The sequence below is a fragment of the Euprymna scolopes genome, chromosome 35 (assembly GCF_053919585.1).
Source record: "Euprymna scolopes isolate OS-2025 chromosome 35, ASM5391958v1, whole genome shotgun sequence".
Lineage (NCBI taxonomy): Eukaryota > Metazoa > Mollusca > Cephalopoda > Sepiida > Sepiolidae > Euprymna > Euprymna scolopes.
Window position 1 is genome coordinate 72834078 of NC_136516.1, and position 16753 is coordinate 72850830.

Sequence of the window (16753 nt, forward strand, 5' to 3'; positions counted from 1 at the left end):
TCACACACGTGCATATGTAGATGACCAGAGAGCACAGCAGTATGTTTTTTTTTTTGTTTTTGTTTTTAGTGTGATGTTTCTGTCGTTCCAAATGGACCTTAGTTTGGTCGGTGCTGTTGCTTGCATAATTCTTGATGAACTTCAGGTTTGTATTCATCATCCATCACAACAGTTCCAAGGTACTTTAAGCTATTCATGGCTTCCAGTTTCTCACCTCCGACCTTTTATGTTTTTGCTGATGACATGGCGCTGTTGGTCATCACTATGACAACAGAATATTCTTATCATTGTTTTCTCTGTTGAGTATATATCCGACACAGACACAGTTAATCAACCGAGAACCACATAACTCTATATAAAAGCATATAAGATACCGAGCAAAAGATGTAACGTGCATCCAGGAGATAAGCGCCCGCGCGTTGTGTGGGTACGTGGGAGAGACGGACGAGGGGAAAAGACTTACCTCGAGACCAGCTCAGCGTTACCGACCAAAAATAGAAAAGAAAGACCAAGATGTAAAGTATGATGTCTCGCAAAGTCACACGAATTCTCGCAATATGCAAATTTAGCCAGCCTAGAACGACGATAAAAGCGGGTGAGGAAAAAGACGTGGGGAGAGCGACGATTGAGTTGGCCGGGGAATCGTGTGGCTGTTGCTTCTCATGCTGTGTGAGGATATTTTACCGTTGTTGGATTCCGTGCAGAACCGGTGTAGAATGGTTATTGAATTGCTGCAACATTTATAACATCTTTTCTTGAACTTACCGTGTTAAAGAGAGAGTCGGGCGCCATCTTGAATTTTTCCTTATACACCTACAGAGGGCACAGTAATTCTTTTTTTTTTTTAAAGGACTTTCCTTACATATTTTTGTTACAAAAGGTTCGATTTTTAGGAAGAAAAGCTATTAATAAAGATGGGGGGGGGGTCTTGCTGCTTTACATGGAGTTATCTCTCGTGACATGTTACAAATTTCCATAATGGCTGATTTCAACACGCTCTCATAAAAACGTGTTTTTCCGCTGTAAAAAAAAAAAAAAAATACTTGATCAAATTAAACGAAATTTTTTTTTTTTTTTTTCGGAGATCTTCAGTCCAAAATGGATACGTACAATATAAACTTTTTTTTTTTTTTCATTTTTTAACCCGATTACCGTAAAAACATGTTAAATTTACATATATTTTCTTAAAAGTAAAAACACACTTGTGTTTAGTGGGGGGAGGGGTGATCTATAAATTTTAGTTTTACTATTAGTTTAAAATCAATAAATATTTATTATTTTAACATTACTACCAGCAGTGGAAGATTTTTTAAACAGAATCAAATAAATAAAATAAAGGGATCGTTTTTTCGCATCGTAATATAGGCACAAATTTTTCTGATTTCGATACCCCAAAAAGTTCCAATTTTTCTGATTCCTGATCCTGATTAATCGTCCCAACACTAGTAGAGATGTCATCGAAAACCTGCTGTATTGTGTATTTATTATTTCACATTGACATGAATAATGTTTTCAACTTATTTTCTTGATCTTCTTGTAGGGCATCATGCTCCTCCTTGACTGCCATTATTGTCATCTCATTTTACAACCAATTCTGCCGCAACTGCAAAATCTCTTTCATGATAATTCTGAGAAAGTGCGCATTGCTATGGTCAACCTGCTCATCAAGGTCAAAGGAATACGCAAAGTTAAGGTCAGTATTTCACGCAGCTTTGTTGCCTTTGGTTACAAGTATTTATATTTATAGCAATTATTAGTGCTTGATTTCAAATCCGACATATTAGAAAAATAATTACAGGTAAAAATAAAATTTATTGATTTATAGAGTTGGATCGTATTAATGTTTTCAAAATCCAGGGGAAGTATCTGCAATTGATCATTTTGACAAAACTGACTTATCTCCCTTGCTTTTAACTAAAATCTGCCATTACAAAATATAAAATGTTGGCTATTTATGGTAGATGATTTTTTTTTTTTTTTTTTTTTTTTTTTTTGTAAAAACTAGATCTAGCACATCTACTAAAAAATTTTTTTTTTTTGTAATTTTTGGAATTTATATTAATTCCAACATAACACAGAGATAAACATACAAATTCATATTTATTAATCCATATTCAGTTCAATTTATGGTACTTGTGCAGTTTATAGACAGTGCTGTTTGTTTTTTAGATGGATTTTCAAGTTAAATTCAATTTTTTTTTTTTTTTTTTTTTTTTTTTTTTACAATATTTTTGTTTATTAAATTATAAGGTGAAAGTACAAAATCACCTACCTCCTTGTTAAAAATGGCTTTCTAAATAATAGCATTATTTCAGTGTGGTCAGTAAACTCTGCAAGTACTAAAATTATTGGTTCCTTTTAGAAATGATTATGGAAGTTTATTAATCGATTTTCAGTTTTTGCATTACATTTATACTAGCTATGTGTGTTCAATATATATTTGTCATCAGTTCAAACTCAGATTTTTGGTCCCAGTTTGTATCATTATAGTAGTTTAGTCTTATCTTGAATAGTTTGTGATTCAAAATTATCCTCACCATTTCCATGTCATCATGAGTAAATTAACATCGATTAAATAACACATTTATTCATATGCATATATTGTGTTTATATTTTGCGCTGACCATGTCCGTTTAACATATATTCTACTTGGCCTTCAGGACAAGATCAAAGTGTAGTATCTGTTCTTCGGATGCTGCACTTCAATTTCTTGTTCTCTGTCAGTGGAGGAGAAATCCTTCACGACTGAGACAATTTTTATTTTTGTTCCTTTTCTCCACGTTAAAAAACGACCCTGGTGTCTAACACTGTCCCAAGGGGAGGCATTGTAAATAGGAACATATATTCTTTCATCATTTAAAACTTGTGTCTTCAGATTTTAGGGCACAAGTTGTTACCATTTATTTTTTTAAATTTTACTTTAGTGTAAGTTCTTCAAAATTAAGGGATCCCTTCTTGGAGCTAACATTTGATCTTGATGTAAGATATGCAAATATTAAAGTGTTCCATTAAACACCATTGATTTCCTTCTTCTCAACTGGCCAGTTAACGATGTTATAGTATGACTTTCTTATGGTCTCTTGGTCTTACTGGATTCCAGGACGAGAATTCATCTGGTCTGGTGGAGTATCCACTTTAGTATATCGAGAAAATCTTTGGATTTCAAATACTTCATGTTATTTTGAATATTTAGTCAGGGTTTATTATTATGCTAGGTTATAAACATCTTTTTCGTGCTGGTCTATTTTTTTGGTAAAATTAAATTACTTATAGTATCATTTGATCATTACATTAATTATTTAAAATTCAAATATATTTTGAAAAGAAAAGTTAATTTTTAACAAATTTCTACAGTCAGACGATATGTTAGTTAACAATTTTACTATACTTTCCTTTTTTTCATCAAAATCAATCTAATTTTTCAAGAAATAATTTAAATATTTTTCTTTTTCTTCCTTTTGCATTTTAGTATTGGTCAGTGGTTTCTGTTGAACATCTGCTTGTGCGCCTTGCGATTGACACGCAACCCGTAGCCCGTCGGATCATGCAAATAATTTTCAGTAGCTTTCTCCCTGTGGATAAACCAGCTGAAGTGCAAGTGACTCGTATCATTTGTTTGATTGAGACAAATCCGAAAGCTTCTCGTATCTTCTTCCAGCATGCACCGAAACACCTTACCCTCGAGCAAGTGGGTGAGTAGCATCATTCTTTTACATCTTTACCTGTTGCTATGTACATAACATTTGCCTATAATCTTTGGATACAATTCTGTTTACAGCTAGATTATCCTGACATGCACTAAAAGTGACCCTTGTCAAAATTCATACTAGCTAACTTAATTGCTACTTATGTATATCCCTTCATATATAACATTTTCCCATAATTCTTCATTTTTTTCAATAAGTCTGCCATGAAAACCATCATAATGTTTTTCTAAATAATAGTCCAGTAGAATGAATTTCAATAACTAGCAAGTTGTCTCTTTCATACTGCAAAATTCATCTATGCATGCAGTATTGTTGCCACATCTGGTCTGGTACACTAATCACTAGTCACTCCTTCTTGAAAAGGATGCAAAAAAGAGTCTCTAACCTAATATGTCCTGTACTGTCTACCAACCTCCAGCTTCTATCCTCATCTTTGTGTTATATTTTCAGCAATGAGGGATTGCACACATTATGTTCTCACCCATGAGCGATCAACAAACCAAATAGAATAGTCTTTTTATACATACGTGCATGGGATGTTTACGTGTTGGTCTTTTATTCATCACCTCGTTTCATGAATGGCTGTGATTGTCTAGGCTTATCGAGTGTCTCATCTTGTTAACTTATTTGAAATTAATTTTCCATTCATGAATGACACGAGGAGACTTTGCGGAGTTCTTTAAGGTTTTATTGGAGAGAATTTACTTATGGAGAGAGACTAATGAATCTTAATTATTATTTACTTAGGTTTTACTCTTAAGAAATGAGAGATACAATGGACAGTCTCCAGGGTACATTCAGCTTGGATCATTTCTACATTCTTAGACTCTATCTCGTTTGTATCACGTCCAGAGAGAGACTGATCTGCAAAACTCTTCTTTGTCTTGCTTGAAAATGTGATTCAGCATATCCCTACATCGTTCAACTATGTTTTGTCTAACATGTTCGATCCATTGCCCACCGCTTCAAATTACATCACTTGTCCTTGAGTTTAATTTCTTTTGCAGCTCAGTTATCCTGACGTGCACTTAACGTGACCCTTGTCAAAATTCACACTAGCTAAATTAATTGCTACTTACGTGTAACCCTTTATACGTAACATTTTCTAATAATTCTTGATGTGCTTTTTTTTTTGTTTTTGTTTTTTTTTTGTTTTTTTTTAATAAATCTGCCATAATAATAAGCATAATATTTTTGTAAATAGTTCATTTTATGGACTTTATAAGTAGTCCAATAGAACTCGGTGAATTTCAATAACTAACAAGTCATCTCTGTTTTACTGCAAAATTCACTCGTGCATGAAGTTAATGGATCTGGTACAATAATCTCTCCCTCTTGGAAAGGATGCAAAAAAGAATTTCTAACCTAATAGGTCCTTCGTTGTCTACCAACCTCCAGCTCATCTCTAATCACTGCAATGTTGTATCCCTGCACTCGTTTTACAAGTACTTCCACAGAATGTGCTCTAATGAATTTTTCCTAACAAAAATATTCCCAACCAACCTGACTACCAGCAGAATTCCACCCCATTATTGTAGAAATTCTCAGATGCCGGAAAACTGCACACACACCCCTCCACACACACACACACACACACACCTCAAAATCAAAAAAAAAAAAAATCTGTCTGATATATGCACACGTAACAAAAAATATTGTACACAAAATGTCATGTAAATTGATCGAATAGTTTTAATTTTGTAAAGAAAATCATTTTCAAACAAATTTGAGTTTTTTTTAGAAACAGCAAATCCCAGTGAAAACTATCTTCTCACATCCACTGACATATATTCAACATGGATCTTTTGTTTGAGCTCCACACATCGACCTAATATGACCTCCAACCTCCCATAACCATGTATTCTTTGAATGCCGTTATTGCAATTTAATTTTTCTCATCAGTTTATATGCAAAAAGTTGAAAAGTTGTTTATTTTTCAGTATCTTTCATCGTTTTGCTTTGTGGCTGCATCCTGAGAAGTGTAAGGAATGAAAAGGCGGCAAACGAAGAATCTTTCCAAGAAAATGATAGTCAGAAGGTCAGTATCGTTTCCCTTTTTATCAATTTCTCTTTCCCTTCTCCATCTTGTTGGCCCTTTTTTCATTTTCTCCTTTTCTCTTCCTCATGCCAACCCTTCTTGACTTTCTTTTCCACTTTCTATTCTACCTTCTTCTTTGTCTCCTCCTCCTCCTTTGTTTTGTCTCCTCCTCCTTCGTCATCTCCTCTCCACCCTCTTTCTTCTCTGTCTCCTCCTTCTCCTCTGTTTTTGTCTCCTCCTCCTCTGTCTGTGTCTCCTCCTCCTCCCGTGTCTCCTCATCCTCCCCCTCTGTCTCCTCCTCCTTTGTCTGTATCTCCTCCTCCGTCTGTGTCTCCTCCTCCTCCTCTTCCTTCTTTGTCTGTGTCTCCTCCTCCTCCTCTGTCTTTGTCGCCTCCTCTTTCGTCTTTTTCTTTTTAGTTCTTTTTTCTTTTCCTGTCTTTATGTCACATCAACCCTTCTTTTTCATCTGCCCTTCTCCTCCTCGATTATAAAATTATCTAATCAGATGTTATGTTAAATGTGAATATGAGATAAAAATTCTATAAGAAAGATCAAATTTCAATTTTGATGAGTTATAAATTTCATTTACAATGTAAGGAGGAGGAAAATCTCATTTGTACGTTTGTGTTGTTGTCTTGCAAAGTTGTCCAACCTCCCGTCTCATTTGTTTTGCATGTAAAATGTCTGACAATAATTGAATATTCGCATAAATTCTGGCCCAGTGCATCTTTGTCATATTCCATCTCTCCCATTTTATTATTGTTTATACTTGTTTATATCATTCCACATCTTCTGACCCCTTTTTCTCCATTTTCTTAATTGTTCTAGTGTTGTCAGAATTTCAAATTACATTCTTTTTTACTTCATCTATTGTTTTGTCTTATGGATAATGGAATGTTGGTGTTTTTCTTTTTCTTTTTTTACACAGGCATCACCACATTATCAAGGCCAACAGGCCACTCAAGGATAAGGGTTAAAGAGTGTATAGTAGAAATTGGACAATATAGTAATCATTAGTAATAAAAATTCGGTAAATTTGTTAACTTATATGGAACGGCTCATCAAGAACTTATTTACATTAGACTTGAAGACAACCACATTGTAGTCAGCCGGAAAGCAGGAAAACGGAAGACAATTCCACAGGCGTGCAGTTCTAAGAAAGAAGCTTTGTTCATGGAATCTGCGTTTAGGTTTAGGCACAGATAAAGAGTGGGGGGAATTATTGATAGTGTTTTCAGCTAGACTAGTGTTTCTTGTGAAAGTTTGGCGAGGGGGCACCATAGACTGAAGCTCAGTCAAACACTTTCCATGAAAATAGCGATAAAGCAAATACAAACTCACAATATCTCTTCTGTGAGATAGAGGTTGCAGGGAAGAGAAAAGGACATCTCCTACGAGACTATAAAGTCTATTTTGAACTCTATCAAGGCAGGATAAGTTCTTTCTAGCAGCTCCTGTCCAGATGTGGCAACAGTACTCTATCCCTGGACGTACCTGGCTCTTATATAGATAGAGAATTGCATCAGCAGTGAGATATCTACTGGATCGATAGAAGGATCCCACCATTTTTCCAGTGGCCTTAGAAACGGATTTAATGTATGTGTTCCATTTCAGATCAGGAGTAAAGATCAAGCCCAGAAGCTTGTCAAAACATGAGGCCTCCCCAAGACGAGAGCCATTCATTTCAATTGATGCCAGATGAGGATCAGAGCGTTGATGATGCAATGATAAAAGCTTGGTTTTAGATACATTAAAAGTAACCAGCCACCTCTTTCCCCGTTGTACCATGTGCTCAAGATCAGAGGAGAGACAATCGGAAAGAACTTGGTCGTTTATTGTCTTAGATGTGCTACCATAGATGGTAGTGTCATCAGCATAAATGTCTACAAATGATGTAAGGATGTGATTTGGAAGATCATTAATGTAGATCAGGAAAAGAATTGGGCCCAGGATGGACCCCTGAGGGACACCAGCATTAATACTGTGAGCTTCTGACTTTTGCCCCTCAACTACTACTCTTATGAACCTTATCAGAAAGAAATGATTTAATAATTGAGAAGACATTTCCAGCTATACCATAGCTAGAGATTTTTTGAAGTGAACCTTTATGCCATACCCTATCAAAGGCCTTAGATATGTCAAGAGCAATTGCCCTAGAAAGGTTGCCTCCGTCGAGAGATTTGATAATCCTATGAGATATAACTGTAAGCACATCTGTAGATCTAGCAGAACGGAAACCGTATTGAGTGTCACTAAGAAGGTTATTTTTGTTGAGATGGTTGATTACTTCTGTATTTAACGCAGATTCCAGCAACTTACTCATGACGCACAGGAGACTTATTGGCCTGTACTGAGAGGGGGATGAGTGATCACCTGAGTTCTTAAATACAGGGCATACTAATGAGATTTTCCAGGGTGATAGGAAGCTATTCTCCTTAAGACAACGTTTAAACAGTTTTGTAAGTATGGGCGCTAGTTCTGGTTGAAGTTTTTTGAGTACTATAATTGGAATACCGTCATGGCCAGTTGCTTTACTGGAATCAAGGTTTTTGATTAGCTTGGCAACATCATGTACAGATATATGTATATCACATAGCGTGTTTTCTGATACAGGAGAAAATATTTCCAATCTCTCTCAAACAAATTCATGCATGACTTTCAATTGAGACGGCTTTGTTAGTGTTTCTAAGAAATTCTGCTGTCCCTTGTGTTGTATTACAGAAACCATTATCAAATTTATTAAAAACGCTAGAAAATATGTTTAAAAAAAAAAAAAGTACTATGGCTATGAATTTTTTGAATGCGGATGGAGAAATATATAAAACCAAGGGGTCAAAAATGGAGAAAAGGTTGAGACTGGCTGCCTTAAAGTATATGATATAGTACTTAATGGATGATTACATAATAAATTTGCTATACTTATCTGGTGTTACCCATAACTGTATTTAATTGCAATGTTTTTGTGTTTGTTTTTTCAAAACTAAACAAAGTAAGTCTAATGGACAAATATGGACAGCTCTGTTTTGTTTTTCCACAATATTTTTTTTCTTTTCCAAATTGTCTGTAGTAAACAAATGCTGTCTCCTCATTTCCTTTTTAAATGGTGACTATACAAAAAAGTCAATCTAATCTGATCTGGACAAATTATTTTCTAGAAGAAATTAAGTTGAATTGTATTTTATTGCTCTACAGAACATGGACTAACATGGCTAGTCAGAATCAAAACTATTGATGATGAAAATCTACAAACTGATCAATTTTATTATATAGATTTTCTATTGATGCTTGAGATGATTTTACATAGGAGTGGATATTTGTTAAATTGGATTACTTAAGAGGAACGGCTCATCTAGAATTTATTTATGTTGGACTTGAAGACGACCAAATTGTAGTCAGTTGGAAAGCAGGCAAACGGAACAGGTGGGCAGTTCTAAGAAAGAAGCTTTGTTCATGGAATCTACATTTAGGTATAGGCACAGATAAAGAGTGGGGAAAATTATTGATAGTGGTTTCAGCTAGACAAGTGTTTTTCATGAAAGTTTGATGAGGAGGAACCATAGATTGGAGCTCAGACGAGCACTTGCCATGAAAATAACGATAAAGCAGAGACAGGCTCGCAATGTCTCTTCTGTGGGAAAGAGATTGCAAGGAAGAGAAAAGAACATCCCTCACTAGGCTACAAAGTCTATTCTGAACACTGTCAAGGCAGGATAAGATTTTTCTAGAAGCTCCTGCCCAGATATGGCAACAGTACTCCATTCTTGGATGTACCTGACTCTTATATAAATAGAGAATTGCATCAGCAGTGAGATATCCATTGGAGCGGTAGGATCCCACCATTTTTCCAGCAACCTTGGCAACATGTTTGATGTACGTACTTCATTTCAAATCAGAATTAAAGGTCAAGCCTAGAACCTTGTTAAAACATGGAGCCTCCACAAGGCGAGAGCCATTCATTTCAATTGATGCCAGATGAGGATAAGAGCATTGATGATGTAAAGATAGAAACTTGGTTTTAGATGCATTAAAATTAACCAGCCATCTCTTTACCCATTGTACCACATGCTCAAGATCAGAGGAGAGAGAACCAGAGAGAACTTGATCATTTACGACCTTTGATGTGTTAACATAGATGGTAGTGTCGTCAGCATAAATGTCTACGAATAATCTTAGAATGTTATTTGAAAGATCATTGATGCAGATCAGGAAGAGAGTTGGGCCCAGGATAGACCCCTGAGAGACTCCAGTATTAATACTGTGAGTTTCTGATTTCTGCTTATCAACCACTACTCTTCTGAACCTATTAGAGAGAAATGATTTAATAATTGAGAAGACATTTCCTGCTATATCGTAGCTGGAGACCTTGTAAAGTGGATAAAGTCAGGAATTATGATAACGCATACAGTGTTCATTTCATGCTTTTATTAGCTGTGTGTTTACGTGTCTGAAATGAATCTCGTCCATAAGAAAAAGCAGAATAAAACCGTATCTCTATTTTCATAGTAAAATCAATAAAAAAAAAAAAAAAAAGAAGTCTAATAAAGGGAGATAATTTTATATTTATTACAAGGGAGATAACTTATAACTGACTAATAAGTAAGACGTTTTGTGCTATGAGCAAAATGTAGTATCTGTTGTGATATTACTTCATTTCTGTCCTCGGTGAATAAAGAAGAAATCATTCTAGACTAAGACCATTTTTATTTTTGTCCCAATCTAGAATGCCTCTTTTCTCCATATTAAAATCCAACCTTCTATCTAAGTTTGTCCTCATGACGGAGGCAAGTAAATACGGAGTATAAAGAAAGTGTAAAAGATATTTTCAATTGGTATTCCTAATATTTTAGTGATTTATTTTGCTTTTTAATTTTCAAATTTTTTTTTTTTTATAGGATGAATCCTCCACTATCCCGGAACCGGATGATGAAAATTATTCTCTGAGTTTGGAGATGAATGTCGTCCATGGCTTTTTGGATGCCATAACAATTCTATGGACAGTTATTGAACCTGAATTGGCTAAGGTAAACTTCAACAGAGTAGAATTACATATTTTATGAAGTATGTCTGAAAAGTAATAATACAGGGTGGCCCACTTAAAAGTAACCTGATCTCTCTAGTCTTTCTCTTAATGACCAACTGACACCACAAGACAAAATGCAATTCTTTTTCCAACAAGATGGCGCTACATACCACACGTCTCACAGATCACTGACACGAGTTCATGACAATGACATGTTACGGAAAAGAGAACAATAAGCAAAGGGTTATGGCCATCGCGTTCCCCGGACTTGTCATCGTGTGATTTTTATCTTTGGGGGACTTTAAAACAAAAAGTTTATGCAAATAATCCTCACAATCTAGATCAACTAAAGAAGAAATTACCAACGCTATCAGGAGATCTACAGACAGTATCTGCAAACATTGTTAAACGTGCCCAGAAATGCATAGATGTCAACCGAGAGCACTTCCAACATCTTTTATAACACTACAGGTAATTTAAACGATAAAAGAATGTTGCTCCTCTCTTCTACATTTTTCTGGGCTACTTTTAAGTGGGCCACCCTGTATTTTAGTTTTTTTTTTTTTTTTTTTTTTTATGTGGCTTAGAGTGGGATGATTGGTTCGGAAGAAAGTCAGGATGATAGCCGTAACTTAGTAGAGTTGGATAGATCTGGCCTTTTGCATGGTTAAATTAAATGAGAATAACAAGATTTCTTTTACATCTAATCTTTAACACATACACAAAACCATTTAATATAAACAAAAAAACAAAAAACATGTATCAATATTTAAGTTATACTGGCAGTGAGGTAGATGACTGTACTAGGAGAAGAAGGTCAAAGTACACCGAGTAGTTTTATTATTCACATAGAACGATCTCAAATTATTTAATCTATGGTATCTTTAATCAGAGAAATATTTCCAAAGAAGTTACGTTTTGTTAACAGGGTGCTTTAAAGAGGATTTTTCATCTGTATTTATGACACTGGAATCACATCGAAGCTGATGTTGAACACATCACGTCAACAAACCAACAACTGCTGAGCTAGCATAAAAACCTCTTTTATAGAGAGACCCATCCAGTATTAGAATATTCTAGAACCCGCTTGATCTTTCTTGAACGTTCTGGAAAGTTCTGGGACCTTCTGGGTTTTATTCTATTTTTTTTTTCTCTGTTAGTGTAGATTATCATGAAAGAAAATCTTTTGGAAATGACAGGCAAGATCTCTCTCTATATATATTTAGAGGTTAAAATTAAATTTAGCTCTTAAAGCGGGTCACACCTGACTGAAATTGAATATTGAATAAAAAAAAAAAGAGTAAGCATCTTCCATAAATAATGCTAATAACTACTATTAACATTTATTCAAGAAAACACTAGAATATAACAAGAATTGTTTGGTGAGCTGACTTTTATCAATAAATGAATGCTGTATCCTGGAGTTCCATTTTTAGCAGGCCATTTGTAACTAAACAGATGAGAAATGGATAGGACATCTTAGCATGCATTGATTTCAACAGAAGTCTAATAAAGGGAGATAATTTTGTATTTATTACAAGAGCGATAACGGAGATTTATTTTACATATAATCTTTAACACGTACACAAAAACATCTATTATATAAATCTCACCTGTCTGTTTAAATGTATGTATGTTTGTATGTCTCACAAAATCTTTCGGCAGAGGCGATGGATTTTCACGAGATCGGTATCATTTTGAAGCTCGACCCTTCGGACCACAAATATCGAAAAATTGACCAAAAACATTAATTCCTCCGCCCGCAACTGGGCACTTTTGTATAGGGAGGGTGTTTTTTCTGATATTTTTTACAAGTCATTCAACCCTCGTACCCATGACATTGCATAAAAAGCATTATTTCGACTGCGTGTGACGTCACAACCATGGTAGGCACATTGGTAAGACAGTTTTTTTCTGTTTTTTTATTTCACCTCTTTTTCCTCTGGCACGTTACAAATCCAAGCCTGCTTACTACTTTTTTGCTCAACCAACATCCTTACACACACCTCCACTTTCTTTTGCGCCCTCACGTCACGGGTTCAAGCCTGTCTGCCTACTACAACTTTTTTTTTTTTTTCTGCTCAACACACCTCCAAACATCTGGACACCCATGCTAGTTTAACATAAACGTAAAAATCAAAAACATATCGATAAAGTTGTACTGGCAGTGAGGTGGACGACGGTATTAGGAGAAGGAGGTCAAAGTATTCTCTCGCCTCCTAACTCTCACATAGTTTCAAGTGTAGGCATAAGTGAATGAAGCCAATCCATAACTCAACTTAGTATATATATATATATATATATATATACACACTACTGCATGTTATATAATAGATTAAAAGAATAAAAACCTGACCATTTGAAATTTGAAGGGGCTTAGAAGTTTTTAAACTGTTGAATAAAATGTTATTTAACCTCGATTGAAAATTCTTAGCAAATCCTGATGTATTGAAGGTTTTTAAAGCTATTTCCATCCAATTATTTTATATGGATTGAAATTATCATTTATTCGACTAAATCTGGGATGGTAGCGACTAAGTGGTTAACAACACAGATTGAAAACCAGGATGTGCCACGTTCAAATCCAGTTTGTTCCACAGAAACGCTTTCATATTATTAAATGTTTGCTACATTGATCCAAATTATGTGGCTGCTCTGGTCATGTGATATTATCAACGTTTTTCCGCCATGTGTAAGGAAGAAAAAAAAAGGGAAATGATCAACAGAACAAAGCTTATAGGAAGTGAGCCTTATAGAAAGACAATAAAGAAGAAGCTGTTCACCAAGACACACAAAAGGAAGCTGAAATTGGATTGTTAATCAAGGTGTGGCAAGTGACTTAGACAAAAAAGAAATCGAGACATACAGGTCATATATTTAGAATTAGTTTATGAACAGTTTACAACCGTTAAGGACAGAAAAGTTAGGAACAGTCTTGAGTTAGCAACAGTTGAGGACCATTTCCCGTTGGAGATGGTTAAACGCATGTTGTGGCTCAGAGCAGATCAAAATGAGCTGATGTCAACTGACAAACATGACCTTGACACAAGACGTGGATGTTAGTGCTTAGAGGGTTGTTTCCCGTGATGGTGTCACACACGTACCCTTAATCAAACCGATATATATGGAATATGTTAGTCTTTTGTTTCTCTGAAGTTTGTGTTTTCTGTATTTTTTCTTGTTTGTTTTTTAGCAGCAGTTCAGCCCGGCTTTGCGCGGGCCTATGTACTGTTCATAACTTTATGTGCATATATTAAAAAGTTGGTCTCGTGTCCATGTAACCTACATCTAAAGTTTCGAGTGTTTAGACCCAAAATTAGCAGAGGAGTTTGGTAGAGTCTGCAAAGGTCAACTCTTTCAACTTTGACCTCTTGGCAGCCAAATTTTCACCCAAAAATTGATTTAAAAGCTTGCTGCATGTCTGAATACTCTTTATGTAAAATTTCAAATGTTTAGACCAAAAATTAGCTGAGTAATTTGGTAGAGACCGCAGAGGTCAAATTTTTTTTAACTTTGACCCCAATTTTGACCCCTTAACATTTAGTTTTGGGGGCTCAAATCAAATTAAATTTACCCTTTAACATTTATTGTTTTGGGCTCAAATCAAATTAAAAAGTTTGATCCATATCCAAGTAACCTACATCTGAAACTTCGAGTGTTTAGACGTAAAATTGGCGAAGGAGTTTGGTAGAGTTTTCAAAGGTCAAATTGTTGAACTTTGACTCCTTGACAACCAAATTTCTGGCCGAAAACCGATTAAAAAGATTTTCTCAATACCCCTTATGTCAAATCTCTAGTCTGTAGACCAGTGGTTCTCAACCTTTTTTTACTCATGGACCCCTTTTCCCTTCTTTTTATCTTGGTGGACCCCTTCATAACTATCGGTCATAAGACAATGTTCTATTTTTCACTAATATAAATTTTGAGGTTTTAATAATCAAAGAAATATTATATAATTAAGTTTTATTTTTAAATGAAAACTAATTTAATGGGTTAAACCTGGAAAATAGAAATATTATAGTTAAAATAACTTGAATGATTGAACAAAAAAAAAAAAAACAATACAAAATTACAGTAGAAATTAATTTTTTAATAATAAAAACTATTCTGAGTTGGTTTTCTTCATGGGCCACCAAAATATTGTTGCGGACCCCCATTTTGTTATGTTTTGCCACCCAGAAATATTTCATGGACCCCGGTTGAAAACACTGCTGTAGACTGAAAATTGACAGAATAGTTTAGTAGGGAAATGTACACACACACTCACAGACAATTTCACTTTTATCGATAAATAGATACTTGTGAACCTGTGCTCCTCTTCAGCAGTTGCTGATGTGGGAGATGATGACATGGCAAAAAAAGATGATCGAGAAGAATACTGAAATGGCAATTTTTTGTCAAGCAAGGGAGCACATAATTTCATAGTCACACCTAAAGTATATATTTTTCTTTTTTCTTCCTCTTTTACAGCCTTCTAGTAAAATAATGAAAGAAAAAATGGACAAGATATTCTCAAAGGCCATTCCTGTAATCATGCGCCGGTATAAGGTAAGTAGATTTGCAAATCTTTGAATTTAAAATTTTTACTTTATGAAATTTTTATTTCAAAATCTAATAAAAAAAAAAAAATACTATGGAAGTAATTGAGTTTATTTAAATAAAAAAAAAATATATATATAAAATAAAGGATTTCTTAAAAAATTATTTTTCTTATTTCAGGATTTGAAATCAAATTCAGCCTTAATGATTATTTCAGGAAAATTACCTCCAAGGATGGTGCCTTATCTCAGGTAATTTTCATTTAAAAATAAAATAATTAACAATAAAATTTTAATCAACAAAAAATTTTGTTCAAAATTAGTATAATTATAGATTTTCGTTAAACTACTTGGCTTACATGTGATAAAGAGTAGATACTCTATATGTTAAATTACATATTAATAGGGCCTGATGCGATTAGATCAGGCTGTCTGAAGATACTGGCCACCGAACATAAAATGTACCCAATATTGATGTTATTGTTTTTACCCTTTCCAAAACTCTGTCATGTTTTGCAAATTTAAAAATAACAATTTTCCGCTACAAAAAAACACACACACACACCAAGCACCATGAATAAATATTTGAAGATATAAAGAGAACTTGAAGCACAAAAAACTTTTTTCCAAAATTACTGAATTCAACATTAAATAAATCAAAAAGAGTTAATATATGCCTTAGAAAAAATTAAACGAAACAGCATAAATATTTGAAGATATAAAAGAACTTGAAGCATAAAAAATTGTTTCCAAATTCAAATTACTGGATTTGACATTAAATAACTGAAAAAAGGGTGGATATGCTGTAGAACAAAATAAGCCAATCAGATTCAGGAAAACAGGATAAGCACATTCTACATTTAATAACCCCGAAGACTTATTGTATAGGGACTCTAAAAAAAAATCTTTATTTAAAAAAAAAAAAATGTTTAACCTAAATTCTTTATAAATTCTTGTTATTTTCAAATAATATTAATTTAAAGAAAATGTACGCTATTTCAAAATAATGATACAATAATTTGAGAATTTATTTAAAAAACAATCACAGGCCTCTACATTGAAAGTGATTTTTCAAAGTGGCGACTAGAAATAATGAAACGCTTATCTTTTGGCGGTTGTATTTCTTTCACTGGCAATCTTCCAAAGCTCACTACTGAGTGAAAAATATCTATTCAACTTTTTTTTATTTTTTTATAAAACGAACAAAGTTAAATTATTGAAACAAAAATTTAATAGAACAATATATATATATATATATATATATATATATATATATATATATTTTTACGAAAGCTGTCCTGCTCTAAGTAAATCTGTCGACCTAGTCCACAAATTCCAAAATTTCATCATGACAAGTTTCAAGAAAAAATACACGATTAAACCCGGTTCCCCAACTTCCAACGTAGACCCCTACTACCATGTCTCCTTCTCCAACATCAGGGGTCTTCGT

The 16753-nt window shown here is 34.2% G+C and overlaps 1 protein-coding gene across 2 annotated transcripts in view; it reads left to right on the forward strand.

Moving 5' to 3' along the window:
- LOC145259925 (condensin-2 complex subunit G2-like) overlaps positions 1–16753 on the forward strand; it is a 157853-nt gene that overhangs the window by 91757 nt on the left and 49343 nt on the right. For both annotated transcript variants that reach the window (XM_080117886.1, XM_080117885.1), the window contains 6 exons: positions 1541–1693; positions 3470–3692; positions 5648–5745; positions 10638–10766; positions 15236–15313; positions 15485–15555. In XM_080117886.1, coding sequence (XP_079974012.1) covers positions 1541–1693; positions 3470–3692; positions 5648–5745; positions 10638–10766; positions 15236–15313; positions 15485–15555 — 752 coding nt within the window. The remainder of the gene's footprint in view (positions 1–1540; positions 1694–3469; positions 3693–5647; positions 5746–10637; positions 10767–15235; positions 15314–15484; positions 15556–16753) is intronic.